Source organism: Poromitra crassiceps, assembly GCF_964638095.1.
Source record: "Poromitra crassiceps genome assembly, chromosome: 29".
Lineage (NCBI taxonomy): Eukaryota > Metazoa > Chordata > Actinopteri > Beryciformes > Melamphaidae > Poromitra > Poromitra crassiceps.
The window spans coordinates 8056485-8075528 of NC_139641.1; the positions used below are offsets into that span (position 1 = coordinate 8056485).

Genomic DNA, 19044 nt, shown 5'->3' on the forward strand with positions numbered 1-19044 from the left:
ACACACACAGACTGTTTCTCTATCTACTTCTTTTTTCTGTCACTTCTCTCTCTCCCTCTCTTTCTCTCCCTCCCTCTCTCTCTCTCTCTTTCCCTCTTTCTCTCCGTCCCTCTCTCTCTCTTTCCCTCTTTCTCTCCCTCCCTCTCTCTCTCTCTTTCCCTCTTTCTCTCTCCCCTCTCTTTCTCTCCCTCCCTCTCTCTCCCTCCCTCTCTCTCCCTCTCTTTCTCTCCCTCCCTCTCTCTCTCATTTTCCCTCTTTCTGTCTGACACATTTATTATTTGTATTGTTTATTTTCTGCCACAGTTTCTCTCATTTCTCTTGAGTTGTTTGTCTTTCGTTCAGCTGGAGAGAGGCTGGCTGTGTTTCTGCTTTAAGTTCATGGTTGTATGTAGGCTATGTTGTGTATGTGTCATTATATGTTGTGTGAATACAATAAAAAATATACGATGAAGCAAAACATGCAGTTTTCAGTAAGGTCACCTTTGGGACAATGGGATCTGTTCTCTTTAAGATGAGGGTTTGTGTGGAGCAATGTCGCCCTCTGGTGGATTAAACAGGCCACGCTACAGCATGTGTGCAGGCTGGCTGGCTTTGTTGTTTCTACTCTGAACGTAAAGGAGCGTCCTGGCTGCACGAGATGGAGTAGCTCTGTTAGCGCGCGCCCGAGAGAGAGAGAGAGCGAGGGGGAGAGAGAGAGAGAGAGAGAACAAGGGGGAGAGAGAGACTCGCGCGTCCGAGAGAGAGAGACTCTCGCGCTCTCTAGTGCGCGAGAGTCTCTCTCTCTCTCTCTCTCTCTCTCTAGTGTGCGCGAGTCTCTATCTCTCTCTAGTGCGCGCGAGTCTCTCTCTCTCTCTCTCTCTCTCTCTCTCTCTCTCTCTCTCTCTAGTGCGCGCGAGTCTCTCTCTCTCTCTCCTTCAGTCTCAACCTGTTTTACTGGCTTGTTGACAAGAACATTCCTGTGTTGCCAAAGTGAACAGATAAAAAAGAGAATCAATAAAAGACAAATATATTTCAGGGAAATCAAAACAAAGAAATAGAAGATAGAAAAGGATCAAACTAGTACATCAAGTGATCATAAGATTGTCAAGACAAAGTAAATACAGTGAGTCATGTGTCTAAATCCATACAAACAATGCAGACTACATGAACATATACATGACATCATATGAAAGCAGAGACAGAAGACAGTTTGTAATAATTCTGTGATGTAAAGTTCTACATTGTTGCTGTTATGATGTCATCAGAGACACATTTAGCTGCTAAGTGCTTCACATGAGTACTTAGTGCTTAGTAGATACTGTACATGAAGGCCAATCAGAGGCTCAGTCACATCTTCAACCAATCACACACTAATGTCAATCAACAGTTACATGTTGCTTGATTTTCATCACTCAACTGATTTAACAACAGAGCAATAATACACTGCTTTATTTAAAGACAACAATAATGACATATTCAAGTCAACAAGTTCTGTTTCAAACTATACAGATCAAACATTCTTCATTTATGTTGATCATTTTCAGACTAAAATGTCTGTTCTTGTTGTATGTGATGTTAAAACTCTGTCCAGTTACTGTTCACACACACACACACACACACACACACACACACACACACACACACACACACACACACACACACACACACACACACACACACACACACACACACACACACACACACACACACACACACAGAGAGAGATCATGTCTGTTCACAACCACATGAGCAATGAACTTGCATGCAAACACTATTGTGACTTTAGGTGTTTGTGTTTGGTCACAGTGTGTTTCTGTCTCACTCTATCTGACACAGAGACACTGAGTCACCATCAGACCAGCACATACACCCAGGGTAAAGTGGTTTAGTGAATTTGGATTGGAAAGTGTGGAGGTGAATCAGTTTGTCAGAGGAAACTGTGTAGAAGGACAGAGAGCCAGCAGGCCAGTCAAGATACACTGCGACTCTGTTAGAGACAGAGGAGGAGGGAGGTATGTCTGTGTGTCTGTTATTGTGCCAGGCTCTGTAACCATCATCAGAGCAGTACAGACTCCAGGACTTTTCATTCCTTCCAAGCAAACAGTCAACACCCACTCCTCTCCTGCTGATTCCTCTGTAAGTCACTCCTATATCAACCCCTCCTTTCCTCTCCACCTCCCAGTAACAGCGACCAGTCAGACCATCTCTACACAGCAGCTGACGCCAGTAGTCAAATCTCTCTGGGTGATCAGGATATGGCTGCTCCTCTCTCACCCACGTCACCTTTCTGTTGTCTTCAGACAGGAGGAGGTGTCTGTGTGCTGTGTTTGGGTCCAGTGTGAGATCACAGGCATCTGATGAGACAACAAGACTCGTTACAGCAGCAGCTTCTCATCTAATAAACATGTTTGTTTGTTTGTTTGTTGATTTATTGACAGTTCATTTCTCAGCAGTTTGATGATGTCACATGATGTCAGCCATCTTCCTGACTCACAGGATGTGAATGAATGGACGTCACAGACTGTGCTCTAGATGCACTTTCCTTCTCACTAGTTGAAGGTGTTGCTTTGTTTTTATGAATCAAACAAAATAAAATACACACTTACATTTCCTCCCAGCTTCAACTTTACAGCTTTTCAACCACTGTACTCCACAATGTTCCACACTGGAGGAATAAACAGGGAAGAAGTCAGACCAACAGATTCTCTTTAATGATGGAAACATGGACATTTAATAACCTTCAATATGAAGGATTTCCACTCATATCCTCCATTAAACATGAAACATATTCCTCATCTTCTCAGTGTGACAGAGACAATGTGTGTGACTCTCAGCCTTCTAGCAGATGTTGTCTCTTCATACCTGAAAGTCTCCAGTCTCCAGGTTGGATCCTTCAGTCCAGCAGAGAAGAGCTTCACTGAGGCTTCTGGATGATTGTAGCTCAGGTCCAGCTCTCTCAGATGGGAGGGGTTGGAGCTCAGAGCTGAGGCCAGAGAAGCACAGCCTTCCTCTGTGAGCAGACAGTAAGACAACCTGCACACACACACACACACACACACACACACACACACACACACACACACACACACACACACACACACACACACACACACACACACACACACACACACACACACACTTAAATGGGGTCTGCAGCCAACAGACTGTTTCTCTCTCTCCATCTACTTCTTTTTTCTGTCACTTGTTGCTTCTCTCCCTCCCTCTCTTTCTGTCTCTCCCTCTTTCTGTCTTTCCCTATATTTCTCTCTCTCCCTCCCTCTCCCTATCTTTCTCTCCCTCCTTCTCTTTCTCTCTCTCCCTCTCTCCCCCCTCTCTTTCTCTCTCTCCCTCTTCCCCCTCTCTTTCTCTCTCTCCCTCTCTTTCTCTGCTCCCTCTCTTTCTCTCCCTCCCTCTCTTTATCTCTCCCTCTCTTTCTCTCCCTCCACCTCTTTCTGTCTCTCCCTCTCTTCTGTCCCTCCCTCTGTTTCTCTCCTTCTCCCTCTTTCTGTCTCTCCCTTTTTCTGTCCCTCCCTCTCTTTCTCTCCGTCCCCCTCTCTCTCTCTCCCTCTCTCCCTCCCTCTCATTCTCTCTCTCCCTCTCTCTTTCTCTCTGTCCTCTCTCTCTCTCTCCCCCCCTCTCGTTCTCTCTCTCCCTCTCTCTTTCTCGCCCTCCCTCTCTTTCTCTCTGTCCTTCTCTTTCTCTCTCCCTCTCTCCCCCCCCCCTCTCTCTCTCCCTCTCCCTTTCTTTCTCTCCCTCCCTCTCTTTCTGTCCCTCCCTTTCTCTCTCCCCCTTTCTCTCTCCCTCTCCCTCTCTTTCTCTCCCTCCATCTCTATCCCTCTCTTTCTCTCTCTCCACCTCTTTCTGTCTCTCCCTCTCTTTCTGTCCCTCCCTCTCTTTCTCTGTGGGGGAGGAGAGGCTGAGGGGGGCAGTCTGCACTGTGGAGGAGGAGGGGCTGAGGGGGGCAGTCTGCACTGTGGAGGAGGAGGAGCTGAGGGGGGCAGTCTGCACTGTGGAGGAGGAGGGGCTGAGGGGGGCAGTCTGCACTGTGGAGGAGGAGGAGCTGAAGGGGGCAGTCTGCACTGTGGAGGAGGAGGGGCTGAGGGGGGCAGTCTGCACTGTGGAGGAGGAGGGGCTGAGGGGGGCAGTATGCACTGTGGAGGAGGCGCTGCTTTTTGTACCCATGAAGTGGATACTGAGCGCTATCTTGCATTACAGTATAACTGTATATATCAACCTGCCATGTTATCATCCTGTGTGTTTCTTATGTGTATGCATTATTGTGGTTGCCGTCTGGGCACTCATGTAACTGACTGAGAGAGAGAAACAGTCTGTCGGCTGCAGACCCCATTTAAGTGTGTGTGTGTGTGTGTGTGTGTGTGTGTGTGTGTGTGTGTGTGTGTGTGTGTGTGTGTGTGTGTGTGTGTGTGTGTGTGTGTGTGTGTGTGTGTGTGTGGCGAGGCATTGAGTTTGTTTGATAAGTTGATTGTTCCTTAAAGCTGAGGCTCTCAAATGTTTTTCAGTCAAGGAGCCCTTACAAGATAGAAAATATACTGGGGACCCCCTCATTCTGATTTGTGATTTTGGGCTAAGCTTAATTGTTTCCACGGTAACGTGATTTACTTTTAAATTGGTAGGTTTGTTAGATTAGAATGTAATCCATGAACCATTTTAGATTTAAAGCATACAATATTTTCATTGAACTATGAAGCTTTTACAAACAAAAAAATATTTTTATTTTCCTGAAAACTTTTCGCGGACCCCCTGGCAAAGTGCCACGGACCCCTGGGGGTCCCCGGACCCCCATTTGAGAAACACTGCTGTTGCAGGATACCTTTTGCTCTATAGCTTTGAGGCTTTCTGGGCTCGATGGAGAGAGAAGAAGAGGGAGTTTGACTAGCTGGTAAGGCTCATATGAGACACTTGTGCCTGCAGTACACTGCTTTGTCCACAGCAGAGGTGAGAAGGCTGTTAAGTGGGCTGGAGAGTAGCATTATGAAGTGGAGGAGGAGCTGGTTTGTCAGGATAGACCGGGGCTGCAGCACAACCTGGCTGAGCTGCACAGGGAATTGGGTGGGTTCCTGCAGGAGCGAGCAAAGGGGGCGCTTGTGAGGGCTAGGTTCTCCATGCTCAGGGAGATGGAGGCTCCTAGCTCCTTCTTTTTTGGGCTGGAGAGGAGACAGGGCGATGACAGTCACATGTTTTCACTGCGGTTAGCCGATGGGCTCGTCCTTTACAAGTCCTTTACTTTAGCTTTCAACAACAGAGGCAGTAAAGAGAGGAGATTATGCAATATTCTACCACAGGATAGAAACTAGATGTGATAAATGTTGGTATCTCAGCTGCTTTCAAAACTCACATCAGCAGGAAAATACAGAGGTCAGGTCTTTTCACTGATATTAATGTGCATGTAAAGCCACATTTAAATGGTGGTCAGTAATACTGACCTGAGAGTTTCCAGTCTACAGTGTGTACTCTCTAGTCCAACAGACAGCAGCTTCATTCCAGAGTCCTCTAAGTCATTCTTACTCAGGTCCATCTCTCTCAGACTGGAGGACTGGGAGCTGAGAACTGAGGCCAGAGCTTCACAGCTTCTCTCTGACAGCTTACAGACACTCAGCCTTAATGGATATGAAGAGATAAGGAAATATTATTTTATCATTTCAGTCACACAGCTCACACAAACAGATTATTAATGAATGCAAATATAGACACAGAGTTCAGTATGGCATCTAGGCTCTGATGATGTCACTCCCTGTAGCACTGGTTAAAATCCTAGTTGCTCTATTCTGAAGCAGCTGGAGATGTGACAGTGAACTATAGCTGATCTGGTTTGTGTTTTCATTTCAGTTCTGGACTCAATGTGTGACAGAATGTGATAAATCCTTTACTTTAGGTTTCAACAACAGAGGCAGTAAAGAGAGGAGATGATGCAATATTCTACCACAGGATAGAAACTAGATGTGATAAATGTTGGTATCTCAGCTGCTTTCAAAACTCACATCAGCAGGAAAATACAGAGGTCAGGTATTTTCACTAGGCCTGCATGATAGGACGAAAATCTGCGATGTGCGATAACATTGTTCAATATAGCGATGACGATACGACTTGCGATAAATAAACATATATTAGCTATACAGTTCCTATGTCTTTCTGCTTTAATAATGCTTTAATAATGCTAACATAGACGACAAACATAGCCTATGCCCACTGAATAAAGAAATTAAATACACACTGACTCTAGCTGAAACTACACACAGCGTGTTTGGGCTTTGGCGGAGGGGTGGAGCGCACTGTTGCAAGGGAAAGGTGTACGCTGGATTTACAACACAAGACAAAATGATCAGATGCTGAGTGGGAATGCATGACGCATGTAAATAAAACCACTTTTGTTTCAGGCAGTCTTTGCGATGTGTTTATTGCGCATGTTCATATTGCGATGACGATGAAAACACGATTAATTGTGCAGCCCTAATCTTCACTGATATTAATGTGCATGTAAAGCCACATTTAAATGGTGGTCTGTTGAACAGTATCAGTAATACTGACCTGAGAGTTTCCAGTCTACAGTGTGGACTCTCCAGTCCAGTAGAGAGAAGCTTCATTCCAGAGTCCTCTACGTCATTCTCACTCAGGTCCAGCTCTCTCAGACTGGAGGACTGAGAGCTGAGAACTGAGGCCAGAGCTTCACAGCTTCTCTCTGACAGCTTACAGTCACTTAGCCTTAATGGATATGAAAAGATAAGGAAATATTATTATTTGATCATTTCAGTCACACAACTTATGTAAACAGATTATTAATGAATGCAAATATAGAGAGGTGCAGCAATCTAAATAAGATATCAAAGCATGAGGTTTGAGACAGGAATAGAGAGAGGTTCAGCAATCTAAATAAGATATCAAAGCATGAGGTTTGAGACAGGAATAGAGAGAGATGCAGCAATCTAAATAAGATATCAAAGCATGAGGTTTGAGAACGGAATAGAGAGAGGTGCAGAAATCTAAATAAGATATCAAAGCATGAGGTTTGAGACAGGAATAGAGAGAGGTGCAGCAATCTAAATAAGATATCAAAGCATGAGGTTTGAGACAGGAATAGAGAGAGGTGCATCAATCTAAATAAGATATCAAAGCATGAGGTTTGAGACAGTAATAGAGAGAGGTGCATCAATCTAAATAAGATATCAAAGCATGAGGTCTGAGACAGTAATAGAGAGAGGTGCATCAATCTAAATAAGATATCAAAGCATGAGGTTTGAGACAGGAATAGAGAGAGGTGCAGCAATCTAAATAAGATATCAAAGCATGAGGTTTGAGACAGGAATAGAGAGAGATGCAGCAATCTAAATAAGATATCAAAGCATGAGGTTTGAGACAGGAATAGAGAGAGATGCAGCAATCTAAATAAGATATCAAAGCATGAGGTTTGAGACAGGAATAGAGAGAGGTGCAGCAATCTAAATAAGATATCAAAGCATGAGGTTTGAGACAGGAATAGAGAGAGGTGCATCAATCTAAATAAGATATCAAAGCATGAGGTCTGAGACAGGAATAGAGAGAGGTGCAGCAATCTAAATAAGATATCAAAGCATGAGGTTTGAGACAGGAATAGAGAGAGGTGCAGCAATCTAAATAAGATATCAAAGCATGAGGTTTGAGACAGGAATAGAGGGAGGTGCAGCAATCTAAATAAGATATCAAAGCATGAGGTTTGAGACAGGAATAGAGAGAGGTGCAGCAATCTAAATAAGATATCAAAGCATGAGGTTTGAGACAGGAATAGAGAGAGGTGCAGCAATCTAAATAAGATATCAAAGCATGAGGTTTGAGACAGGAATAGAGAGAGGTGCAGCAATCTAAATAAGATATCAAAGCATGAGGTTTGAGACAGGAATAGAGAGAGGTGCATCAATCTAAATAAGATATCAAAGCATGAGGTTTGAGACAGGAATAGAGAGAGGTGCATCAATCTAAATAAGATATCAAAGCATGAGGTTTGAGACAGGAATAGAGAGAGGTGCAGCAATCTAAATAAGATATCAACGCATGATGTTTGAGACAGGAATATAGAGAGGTGCATTAGTCTAAATAAGATAGCAAAGCATGAGGTTTGAGACAGGAATAGAAAGAGGTGCATCAATCTAAATAAGATATCAAAGCATGAGGTTTGAGACAGGAATAGAGAGAGATGCAGCAATCTAAATAAGATATCAAAGCATGAGGTTTGAGACAGTAATAGAGAGAGGTGCATCAATATAAATAAGATATCAAAGCATGAGGTTTGAGACAGGAATAGAGAGAGGTGCATCAATCTAAATAAGATATCAAAGCATGAGGTCTGAGACAGGAATAGAGAGAGGTGCAGCAATCTAAATAAGATATCAAAGCATGAGGTTTGAGACAGGAATAGAGAGAGGTGCAGCAATCTAAATAAGATATCAAAGCATGAGGTTTGAGACAGGAATAGAGAGAGGTGCAGCAATCTAAATAAGATATCAAAGCATGAGGTTTGAGACAGGAATAGAGAGAGGTGCAGCAATCTAAATAAGATATCAAAGCATGACGTTTGAGACAGGAATAGAGAGAGGTGCAGCAATCTAAATAAGATATCAAAGCATGAGGTCTGAGACAGGAATAGAGAGAGATGCAGCAATCTAAATAAGATATCAAAGCATGAGGTCTGAGACAGTAGAGGTGCAGCAATCTAAATAAGATATCAAAGCATGAGGTTTGAGACAGGAATAGAGAGAGGTGCAGCAATCTAAATAAGATATCAAAGCATGAGGTCTGAGACAGTAATAGAGAGAGGTGCAGCAATCTAAATAAGATATCAAAGCATGAGGTTTGAGACAGTAATAGAGAGAGGTGCAGCAATCTAAATAAGATATCAAAGCATGAGGTCTGAGACAGGAATAGAGAGAGGTGCATCAATCTAAATAAGATATCAAAGCATGAGGTCTGAGACAGGAATAGAGAGAGATGCAGCAATCTAAATAAGATATCAAAGCATGAGGTCTGAGACAGTAATAGAGAGAGGTGCATCAATCTAAATAAGATATCAAAGCATGAGGTTTGAGACAGGAATAGAGAGAGATGCAGCAATCTAGATTCAAGATTCAAGATTTTTATTGTCACTCCGTGGTACAAGTATCACGTGTGAAATTATTGTGCTGTGGACTCCGTTTAAATAAGATATCAAAGCATGAGGTTTGAGACAGGAATAGAGAGAGGTGCAGCAATCTAAATAAGATATCAAAGCATGAGGTTTGAGGTTAATTGCTGTTTATAGATGAATCAGCATGTTTGTAAACAAACAGATTAGCTATATTTCCAGGTGCAACTGCCATTCATTTTAAACAGCAGTTCATGGTGAAACCACGCCCTCTTTGAACTCTAACTACTAACTACTCCTTCATACTTTAAGCTCAACAGTCACACTTAACGAGTCACCACTTTAGGACTCTATCACCTTAATTCAGCTTTAATTTATCTTTTGTACTGTTAGGTTTATACTTTTTCAACCTTTATAATGGGACCCTATGGAGCTAGTCTTGCGTGTACTTTTTACGAAATTCACATATTAAAACTGTGACATTTCACACAACATACAGAACTACATATGTATAGAACATTCACACTACATACATATATTATAAATCAGACTCTTTAGCTACTACTGCTCTCTGTAAAACTTGCAGTCAACCTTTACAGAGTCAGTAATTCTGACCTGAGAGGCACTGTATGGAAAGCAGAGAAATGTGTCAAATCAACGGAGAAAAACTGTCAATTAAAATGTTACCTGAGAGTCTCCAGTCGACAGTGTGGACTCTCCAGTCCAGCAGACAGAAGCTTCACACCTGAATCTTGCAGCTGGTTCTTACTCAGGTCCAGCTCTCTCAGATGGGAGGGGTTCGACTTCAGAGCTGATGCCAGGACTTCACAGTGAGTCTCTGAGAGTCCACAGTCAGGAAGTCTGTGATCACAGATTTAATGTAAGATTAGTTCTATGAAAGCAGAGCTGAGACTAAGCCCACATCAAAACGGACACAGCATACTACTACTTCTAATACAAATAATAACAATAATAGTAATAATAATTAGAGAAAAAGTGACAATAAATTGTATTGTAGAATTAGAAAAGTTTCAAAAAGTGAAGTGCTGAATGTGTAATATCACAAAGCAAAGCATAGCAAAATGCAATTCCAAGCAATTCTGTCAAAAGTATATATATATATATATATATATATATATATATATATATATATATATATATATATATATATATATATATAAGATAGATATAAGTTATCTATATAAATACAGTAGATAGATATATATAGATAGACACATAGACACACACACACACACACACACACACACACATATATAGACAGACAGACAGACAGACAGACACACAGACACAGACACAGACACAGACACAGACACACACACACACACACACACACACACACACACACACACACACACACACACACACACACACACACACATTTAGCCTAAGCTTCACAGGCAAGTAATTTCAAATTCTGGCTAGACAACATATGATTAACATGACACTCCTATTAATAACTCATTAACTCAAATCAACTCTCAATAACTGTCAAACTAGATGAATGATGAATAGTTTGACAGTTATTGAGAGTTGATTTGAGTTAATGAGTTATTAATTTGAGTTAGTGTGGACCAGTGATGTCACTGGTCCACACTTTAACACTCAATAACTGTCAAATTAAATGACAGACTTCAAAACAGTTTACAGTTTTCTGATATACTACTGATGTTCTAATGATACAAAGCTGGTTGAAAATGGGCGGAGTGTTCCTTTAACTGTAAAGTTAATAACAATCATTACAGCTAAACGAACTGTGTTCACCAACTAACATGATAGCTATAAACAAACATTTCAGAATTGGAATCTTTAGAATGAAGACGCAAATTACACATTACTTGTTACTCTTCTTAAAAGTAACACATCGCTTTACTTTATTATTTATTTATTATTCCAGTGAAAAGTGATTGCCCTACTGATTTTTAAGGTTTTGAATCTACAGCATTAAATTCAGACTTTCCGTGATGTATTTCCCAACTTTGTTGGCTCGTTTATGTGCGCTCTCCTGTAATTCCAATATTTCCAACATGACTTGACGACGAGAATCTTTCAGAGCCATTGCTTGCACCAATACAGAGGTTAAAGAGACTAAACAATGAAACACAAGTAATGACCAACCTGGTAACTGTAATGTGATTACTGACACGTAACAGTAATAACTTACTTTATTTACTCTGTTACAGGAAAATTAATAGCACATTACTTTGTGTGTTACGCCCAACACTGTGTTACCACTGCTCTGTAGAACAGCAGTTTTATAGTGTTTGTTTGAGGAACTATATATCTTTATAGTTCATATTGCATCAGGTGTGAAGGTAACTAAACTGTAGATAATGTTAGAATTCAGATCAGGACTAACCGAGCCTCTCTGCAGTTCCTCACAGCTGGGATCAGTCTGCTTCGTCCCTCGTTTGATGTGTTGTAGGCCTTCAGGTCCAACACATCCAGAACCTCCTCTGACATCTGCAGCATGTACGCCAGAGCTGAGCAGTGGATCACAGAGAGTTCCTTCTTTGACTTGTTCTCTGACTTCAGGAAGTTTCGGATATGCTGATGTATTGAGTGGTCATTCATCTCCATCAAACAGTGGAAGATGTTGATGCTTCTGTCTGGAGACGTATTGGAGGGGTCCATCTCCTTCAGGTTGCTGATGGCTTTCTTGATGCTGTCTGGACTTCTCTCTGTGTGACCTAGTAGGCCTCCTAAGAGACGCTGGCTGGACTTGCGTGAGAGGCCATGAAGGAAGCGGACAAAGAGGTCCAGGTGGCCATTTGTACTCTTCAGGGCTTTGAGCATGGATTTCTTCAGGAAGACATCCAAGGAGTAAACACTCCTTGGATGATTACATACATAACTGCTAACCCAGACTTTTCCCAGGAATGTGCTCAGTACATTCGTATCCCTGTTTGTGTAACAGTGGAACATGTAGACTGCAGCGAGAAACTCCTGGATGCTCAGATGAACAAAGCAGTAGACCGTCTTCTGGAAGAGCACACACTCTCGTTTGAAGATCTCTGTGCACACTCCTGAGAACACCAAAGCCTCTCTGACATTAAGACCACACTTCTGCAGGTCTTCTTGGTAGAACAGGAGGTTGCCCGTCTCCAGATTTTCAAACGCCAGCTTCCCCAGCTTCAGAAGAACTTCCCTGTCAGTCTCCATGAGCTGCTGTTGACTCATCTCATGGCTCTCATCATACTTCTGCTTCTTCCTCTCTGTCTGAACCAGCAGGAAGTGTGAGTACATCTCAGTCAGGGTCTTGGGCAGCTCTCCTCTCCGGCGGTCTGTAGTCAACATGTGCTCCAGAACTCTACCAGTGATCCAACAGAAGACTGGGATGTGGCACATGATGTGGATGGTCCTGGATGCCTTGATGTGTGAGATGATTCTGCTGGACAGCTCCTCATCAGTGGATCTCTTCCTGAAGTACTCCTCCTTCTGGAGGTCAGTGAAGCCTCGTACTTCTGTCACCCTGTCCACACATGTAGGAGGGATCTGATTGGCTGCTGCAGGTCTGGAAGTTATCCAGAGGAGAGCCAAGGGAAGCAGATTCCCCTTGATGAGGTTTGTCAACTGCACATCTACTGATGATACCTGTGTGACATCAGTCACAACCTCATTGTTGTGGAAATCCAATGGAAGTCTGCTTTCATCCAGGCCATCAAAGATGAACACAACTTTACAGACAGAGAGCTTCTCTGCTGTGACCCTCTGTAAGGTTGGATGGAAAACATGGAGCAGCATGAGAAGACTGTACCGCTCATCTCTGATCAAGTTCAGCTCCCGGAACGAAAGCAGAATCACAAGAATGACGTCTTGATTTTCCAAGCCCTCTGCCCAGTCCAGAGTGAACTTCTTCACTGAGAAGGTTTTTCCAATTCCAGCAACACCATTCGTAAGAACTACTCTGATGTGTGTCTCTTGATCAGGTAAGGGGTTAAAGATGTCGTGGCACTTGATCTGAGTGTCATGGAGAGTCTCCATCTTGGATGCTGTCTCCAGCTGCCACACCTCATGTTGGGTATTAACCTCTTCACTCTGTCCCACTGTGATGTAGAGTGCAGTGTAGATCCTATTGAGGGGAGTTCCAATTCCTGCTTCAGCTGTTCCTTCTGTTCCTTCTGTCACAAAGTCACATCTCATTATCAGACTGATCTTATGAAAGTCTAAAACCTCCTGCAAAACGCTGTCCACTGGAAGAGAAGAAAGAGTAAACAAGTGTTTAACAGATATGCTGTTGTTTCCTGGTTTTAGAAATGGTGACAACAGTAGACAGAACCCTAGTCTTACATTGTGCAATGCTGGTTTGACTGGGTGTCTGCAGTCCAGATCTTGTTCTGGACCTTTTTCCACACTGGGGACAGGTGGAGCCTCCTGATGAACCGGACTGGGCCCAGTATGAGGTGATGCACTGTCTGCAGAACCTGTGTCCACAGCTGGTAGAGACTGGATCCCTCAGGACCCAATGACACAATGCACAGCAGGACAGCTGCTGTATCACAACACCTAGACTCCTCTTCCTCATTCTGTGGGGATAAAGGCAATGTATTATCCCTGATCAGATGAAGATCTAACAAACAAACAAAATTGAACAAAAGTTTGAACAATTTTTTGTTCAAATTGTAAAACTATTAAAATATTTTGCCCAGACTATCTTTATAGATGCTCAGACAGCATGGTGCTGCCATCACATGTAAAGTTTATTTTCACATGTATCTGTTGTCATAGTTGTAGTTTAATCAGTGGAGTCAACATTGCATACCCATCATGGATAAATGTCACTGTGGTGATCATGGATGAATGCAACATTGTAACACTTTTTCTGGTTTGTTTCATATGTAATTATCAATAATGAATGTTCAGCTCAATACAAGCAACACACAGTCCTATTACATCAACACTGTAACAACACATGTGTTACAGAACACAGACAGTGTCTGGCAGTCATTAGTAAATAAATAAGTACCATTCTTGATAACCTCTGACTACAGATAGTGTTAGCAGGGCACAGAGATTGATCACAGCAGTTAGGGTAGATACGATGGCAGAGTTCCATTACATTACATCTACAGTATCAACCACTGTCTGTGTTTACATGTCAAACACAAACAGTGTCAAACACAAACACCATATGAATGAAAATGGGCTTTTCAACAATGATGGGAGGTTTTGGTGTTTAAACCATTTCTTGTGGGCGTGTCTTATGCGTGTGGCCAGCAGTGAGCTGTTGTGGCTTTTAAGGCGGGGCTAGCAGGATGAGGGAATTTGAGCAACTCGGGGAGGAGGGCGGGCCTAAGGGTCAACAACGTCAGTCTGATATCAGATTTGTGAATTACGTCAGTATCGGCATGCCATTGGATCAGTCCCATCTCTAAGTCAAGGTCAAAGTCAAGGTTACTTTATGTGTACCCATAGGTAGATTTGGTTGCAGGGAGAGTCACTCAATTTTAAAAAGGCTCAGACAATAGACAGTAGACAGACATGAAAGTGCCAAGTGCCATAGTTCCAAACATCATCATATTATTTTTTAATATTTAAAAAAATATGTAAGAAAACACTGGGGCAGAGATTTGCTTCATGAACACAGTCCTCTCATAGTGTGATGCAACAGTGAAGGAAACTATCCTAAATGACACAACAGAACATTTTCCCTTCATCAAGCTTACTCACTTTACTCGCTTACTTTTATCAGGTAGGCTCCCAGTATAACAGTCCTCTTACCTTGTGTCTGAAGGTCCAGGTTCATTACTGAAGAGTGGAGGTTTGTCTTTAGACCAGTCAGTCTTCATAGACAGACAGCTGGGTACTGGAGACTCTGCTCTCTGCCTGTGGTACTGACCTCTGTAAATGAAAAGAAAAGGCAACATGTTTTCAGAGGTGATCAAACACAACGACTCTGCTTTTTGGGATAATTGATGTGAAGTTTTAATTGTAAAATTAGTTTGTGTGCACACATTATGAATTTGGAGGAATGAAAAACAAAAAACTGAGGGAATAAAATGTCTTCTGTGTGCATGAATCGAGCCAAACTGATGGCAGGTCTGACCTACATCCAGGAAGTGAAATATACTGTATATCTTGTCCTCCATAAAACATGTTTTTTCTCCCTATGGTCACTCCTTGTCTCTGTAGTTTTCAGTGCAATCGTGTAGGTTATCAAATAACATTTCCTCATTACAGTATAACAGTCCTCTTACCTTGTGTCTGAAGGTCCAGGTTCATTACTGAAGCATGGAGGTTTGTCTTTAGACCAGTCACTCTTCATAGACAGACAGCTGGATACTGGAGACTCTGCTCTCTGCCTGTGGTACTGACCTCTGGAAACACAAATGTTTGATACATAAATTATCATTAGTTCTAGTGACACGCCCACTGGCAAAAAGGGGGTGTGGCCAATCACAAAAAGGCACCTACATTTCAAATGGATTCACGTAACATCACAAAACTCTGTAGAAAGGTTGGTGGAGGTATGCATTCTAGAGAGTGCCCTCTAGTGTTTATATGTTTTCCTTTGTTTTTGTACTGTATGAATTTATAATTTCATATTGTACATAATTTTCATTCATGTTTCTTGGCCTGGTTATGTTCTAGTGGTAGAACAGGTCAGTCTGTCATCTGTTGCAGACATTTCTACACATTTTACCAAGCTGGTTTTCATCATCTGTATGTGTTGATCCAAACTCACATTCACATGAGTGATGACTTGTTTGACTCAGGAGAGGCTTTCCGGTTGATTGGCCGTGTCATTTAAGTCCCCTCCCCTTTCCTAATTGACTGCTTCTCGTTATATCTATTGATCCCAAAGTTTATAACTATGATGACCTCAGTATGTAGGATTTCACTCATAAATGTATCTTAACACTGTGTGGCAAAAATGTGAGAGCTAATAATGATGTGATGAGACCAAGGAGGCATTGTTTTAAGTAACCAATAAGCTGTTTTAGGCTTTGATATTTGGTTTCATAGAGACAAACAGTTTCCAGCTTATCACACATTAAATGCTTGTTGTGTTTGCAATTGTCAGTTGTGTTATATGTAATTCCACCCACTGTAGCTTATATTTTATTTAATTTTATATATCTTGAAATTATTTGTTGCTCAATTGATCCAAATCTACAGAGATAATTTAAACTTATCTCATTTTATTGTTATCTTATTCTTATTTTTAGTGAATGAAATAATAGCCTTTTTTTCTACTCAAATATCAATGAGCTTGTATTTTTCTCTTTCCAGTATTCCATCATATTTTTACTACTAACTTGATTTCATGAATACAATCTCATTGAACCATATTCCATCAGGTAGGCTTATGGGATAACAGTCCTCTTACCTTGTGTCTGAAGGTCCAGGTTCATTACTGAAGTGTGGAGGATGATCTCTAGACCGGTCAGTCTTCATAGACAGACAGCTGGGTACTGGAGACTCTGCTCTCTGCCTGTGGTACTGACCTCTGTAAATCAAAAGAAAAGGCAAGAGGTTTTCAGAGGTGATCAAACACAACGACTCTGCTTTTTGGGATAATTGATGTGAAGTTTTAATTGTATAATTAGTTTGTGTGCACACATTATGAATTTGGAGGAATGAAAAACAAAAAATGTAGAGAATAAAATGTCTTCTGTGTGCATGAATCCAGCTAAACTGACGGCAGGTCTGACCTACATCCAGGAAGTGAAATATACTGTATATCTTGTCCTCCATAAAACATGTTTTTTCTCCCTATGGTCACTCCTTGTCTCTGTAGTTTTCAGTGCAATCGTGTAGGTTATCAAATAACATTTCCTCATTACAGTATAACAGTCCTCTTACCTTGTGTCTGAAGGTCCAGGTTCATTACTGAAGTATGGAGGTTTGTCTTTAGACCAGTCACTCTTCATAGAAAGACAGCTGGGTACTGGAGACTCTGCTCTCTGCCTGTGGTACTGACCTCTGGAAACACAAATGTTTGATACATAAATTATCATTAGTTCTAGTGACTTTAAATTCATGTTTTGTTCTCATATTCTACTATTGTCTTCATTTGTTGATTTCTATTTTATTTGTTTCGATTATTTCGATTATTTCTTATGTTTAGATTATTATCATAGATTATGCATGTACATGTACTTTGCACGCCCACTGGCAAAAAGGGGGTGTGGCCAATCACAAAAAGGCACCTACATTTCAAATGGATTCACGTAACATCACAAAACTCTGTAGAAAGGTTGGTGGAGGTATGCATTCTACAGAGTGCCCTCTAGTGTTGATATGTTTTCCTTTGTTTTTATACTGTATGTATTTATAATTTCATATTGTACATACTTTTCATTCATGTTTCTTGGCCTGGTTATGTTCTAGTGGTAGAACAGGTCAGTCTGTCATCTGTTGCAGACATTTCTACACATTTTACCAAGCTGGTTTTCATCATCTGTATGTGTTGATCCAAACTCACATTCACATGAGTGATGACTTGTTTGACTCAGGAGAGGCTTTCCGGTTGATTGGCCGTGTCGTTTAAGTCCCCCCCCTTTCCTAATTGACTGTTTCTCGTTATATCTATTGATCCCAAAGTTTATAACTATGATGACCTCAGTGTGTAGGATTTGACTCATAAATGTATCTTAACACTGTGTGGAAAAAATGTGAGAGCTAATAATGATGTGATGAGACCAAGGAGGCATTGTTTTAAGTAACCAATAAGCTGTTTTAGGCTTTGATATTTGGTTTCATAGAGACAAATAGTTTCCAGCTTATCACACATTAAATGCTAGTTGTGTTTGCAATTGTCAGTTGTGTTATATTTAATTCCACTCACTGTAGCTTATATTTTATTTAGTTTTATATATCTTGAAATTATTTGTTGCTCAATTGATCCAAATCCCCTACAGAGATAATTTAAACTTATCTCCTTTTATTGGTATCTTATTGTTATTCTTAGTGAATGAAATAATTGTCTTTTTTTCTACTCAAATATCAATGAGCTTGTATTTTTCTCTTTCCAGTATTCCATCATATCTTTACTACTAACTTGATTTCATGGATACAATCTCATTGAACCATATTCCATCAGGTAGGCTTATGGGATAACAGTTCTCTTACCTTGTGTCTGAAGGTCCAGGTTCATTACTGAAGAGTGGAGGATGACCTTTAGACCGGTCAGTCTTCATAGACAGACAGCTGGGTACTGGAGACTCTGCTCTCTGCTCGTGGTACTGACCTCTGTAAATCAAAAGAAAAGGCAACATGTTTTCAGAGGTGATCAAACACAACGACTCTGCTTTTTGGGATAATTGATGTGAAGTTTTAATTGTATAATTAGTTTGTGTGCACACATTATGAATTAGGAGGAACGAAAAACTAAATATTTAGGGAATAAAATGTCTTCTGTGTGCATGAATCGAGCCAAACTGATGGCAGGTCTGACCCACATCCAGGAAGTGAAATATACTGTATATCTTGTCCTCCATAAAACGTGTTTTTCTTCCCTATGGTCACTCCTTGTCGCTGTAGTTTTCAGTGCAATCATGTAGGTTATCAAATAACATTTCCTCATTACAGTATAACAGTCCTCTTACCTTGTGTCTGAAGGTCCAGGTTCATTACTGAAGTGTGGAGGATTCTCTTTAGACCAGTCACTCTTCATAGACAGACAGCTGGATACTGGAGACTCTGCTCTCTGCCTGTGGTACTGACCTCTGGAAACACAAATGTTTGATACATATCATTACTTCTAGTGACTTCAAATTCATGTTTTGTTCTCATATTCTACTATTGTCTTCATTTGTTGATTTCTATTTTATTTGTTTAGATTATTTCGATTATTTCTTATGTTTAGATTATTATCATAGATTATGCATGTACATGTACTTTGCACGCCCACTGGCAAAAAGGGGGTGTGGCCAATCACAAAAAGGCACCTACATTTCAAATGGATTCACGTAACATCACAAAACTCTGTAGAA

At 41.3% G+C, this 19044-nt stretch overlaps 1 protein-coding gene across 1 annotated transcript in view; it reads right to left on the minus strand.

The window, feature by feature from the left end:
- Window positions 1–1194: 1194 nt before the first annotated feature.
- Window positions 1195–19044, minus strand: part of LOC310800035 (uncharacterized protein) — a gene marked incomplete at its 5' end in the record, with an annotated part of 108925 nt that continues 91075 nt past the window's right edge. The window contains 15 exons of the mRNA XM_083662629.1: window positions 1195–2333; window positions 2586–2644; window positions 2842–3012; window positions 5424–5597; window positions 6526–6699; window positions 9776–9949; window positions 11466–13299; window positions 13397–13632; window positions 14828–14947; window positions 15304–15423; window positions 16437–16556; window positions 16913–17025; window positions 17671–17702; window positions 18210–18301; window positions 18658–18777. Coding sequence (XP_083518755.1) covers window positions 1798–2333; window positions 2586–2644; window positions 2842–3012; window positions 5424–5597; window positions 6526–6699; window positions 9776–9949; window positions 11466–13299; window positions 13397–13632; window positions 14828–14947; window positions 15304–15423; window positions 16437–16556; window positions 16913–17025; window positions 17671–17702; window positions 18210–18301; window positions 18658–18777 — 4075 coding nt within the window. The 3' untranslated portion in view covers window positions 1195–1797. The remainder of the gene's footprint in view (window positions 2334–2585; window positions 2645–2841; window positions 3013–5423; window positions 5598–6525; window positions 6700–9775; window positions 9950–11465; window positions 13300–13396; window positions 13633–14827; window positions 14948–15303; window positions 15424–16436; window positions 16557–16912; window positions 17026–17670; window positions 17703–18209; window positions 18302–18657; window positions 18778–19044) is intronic.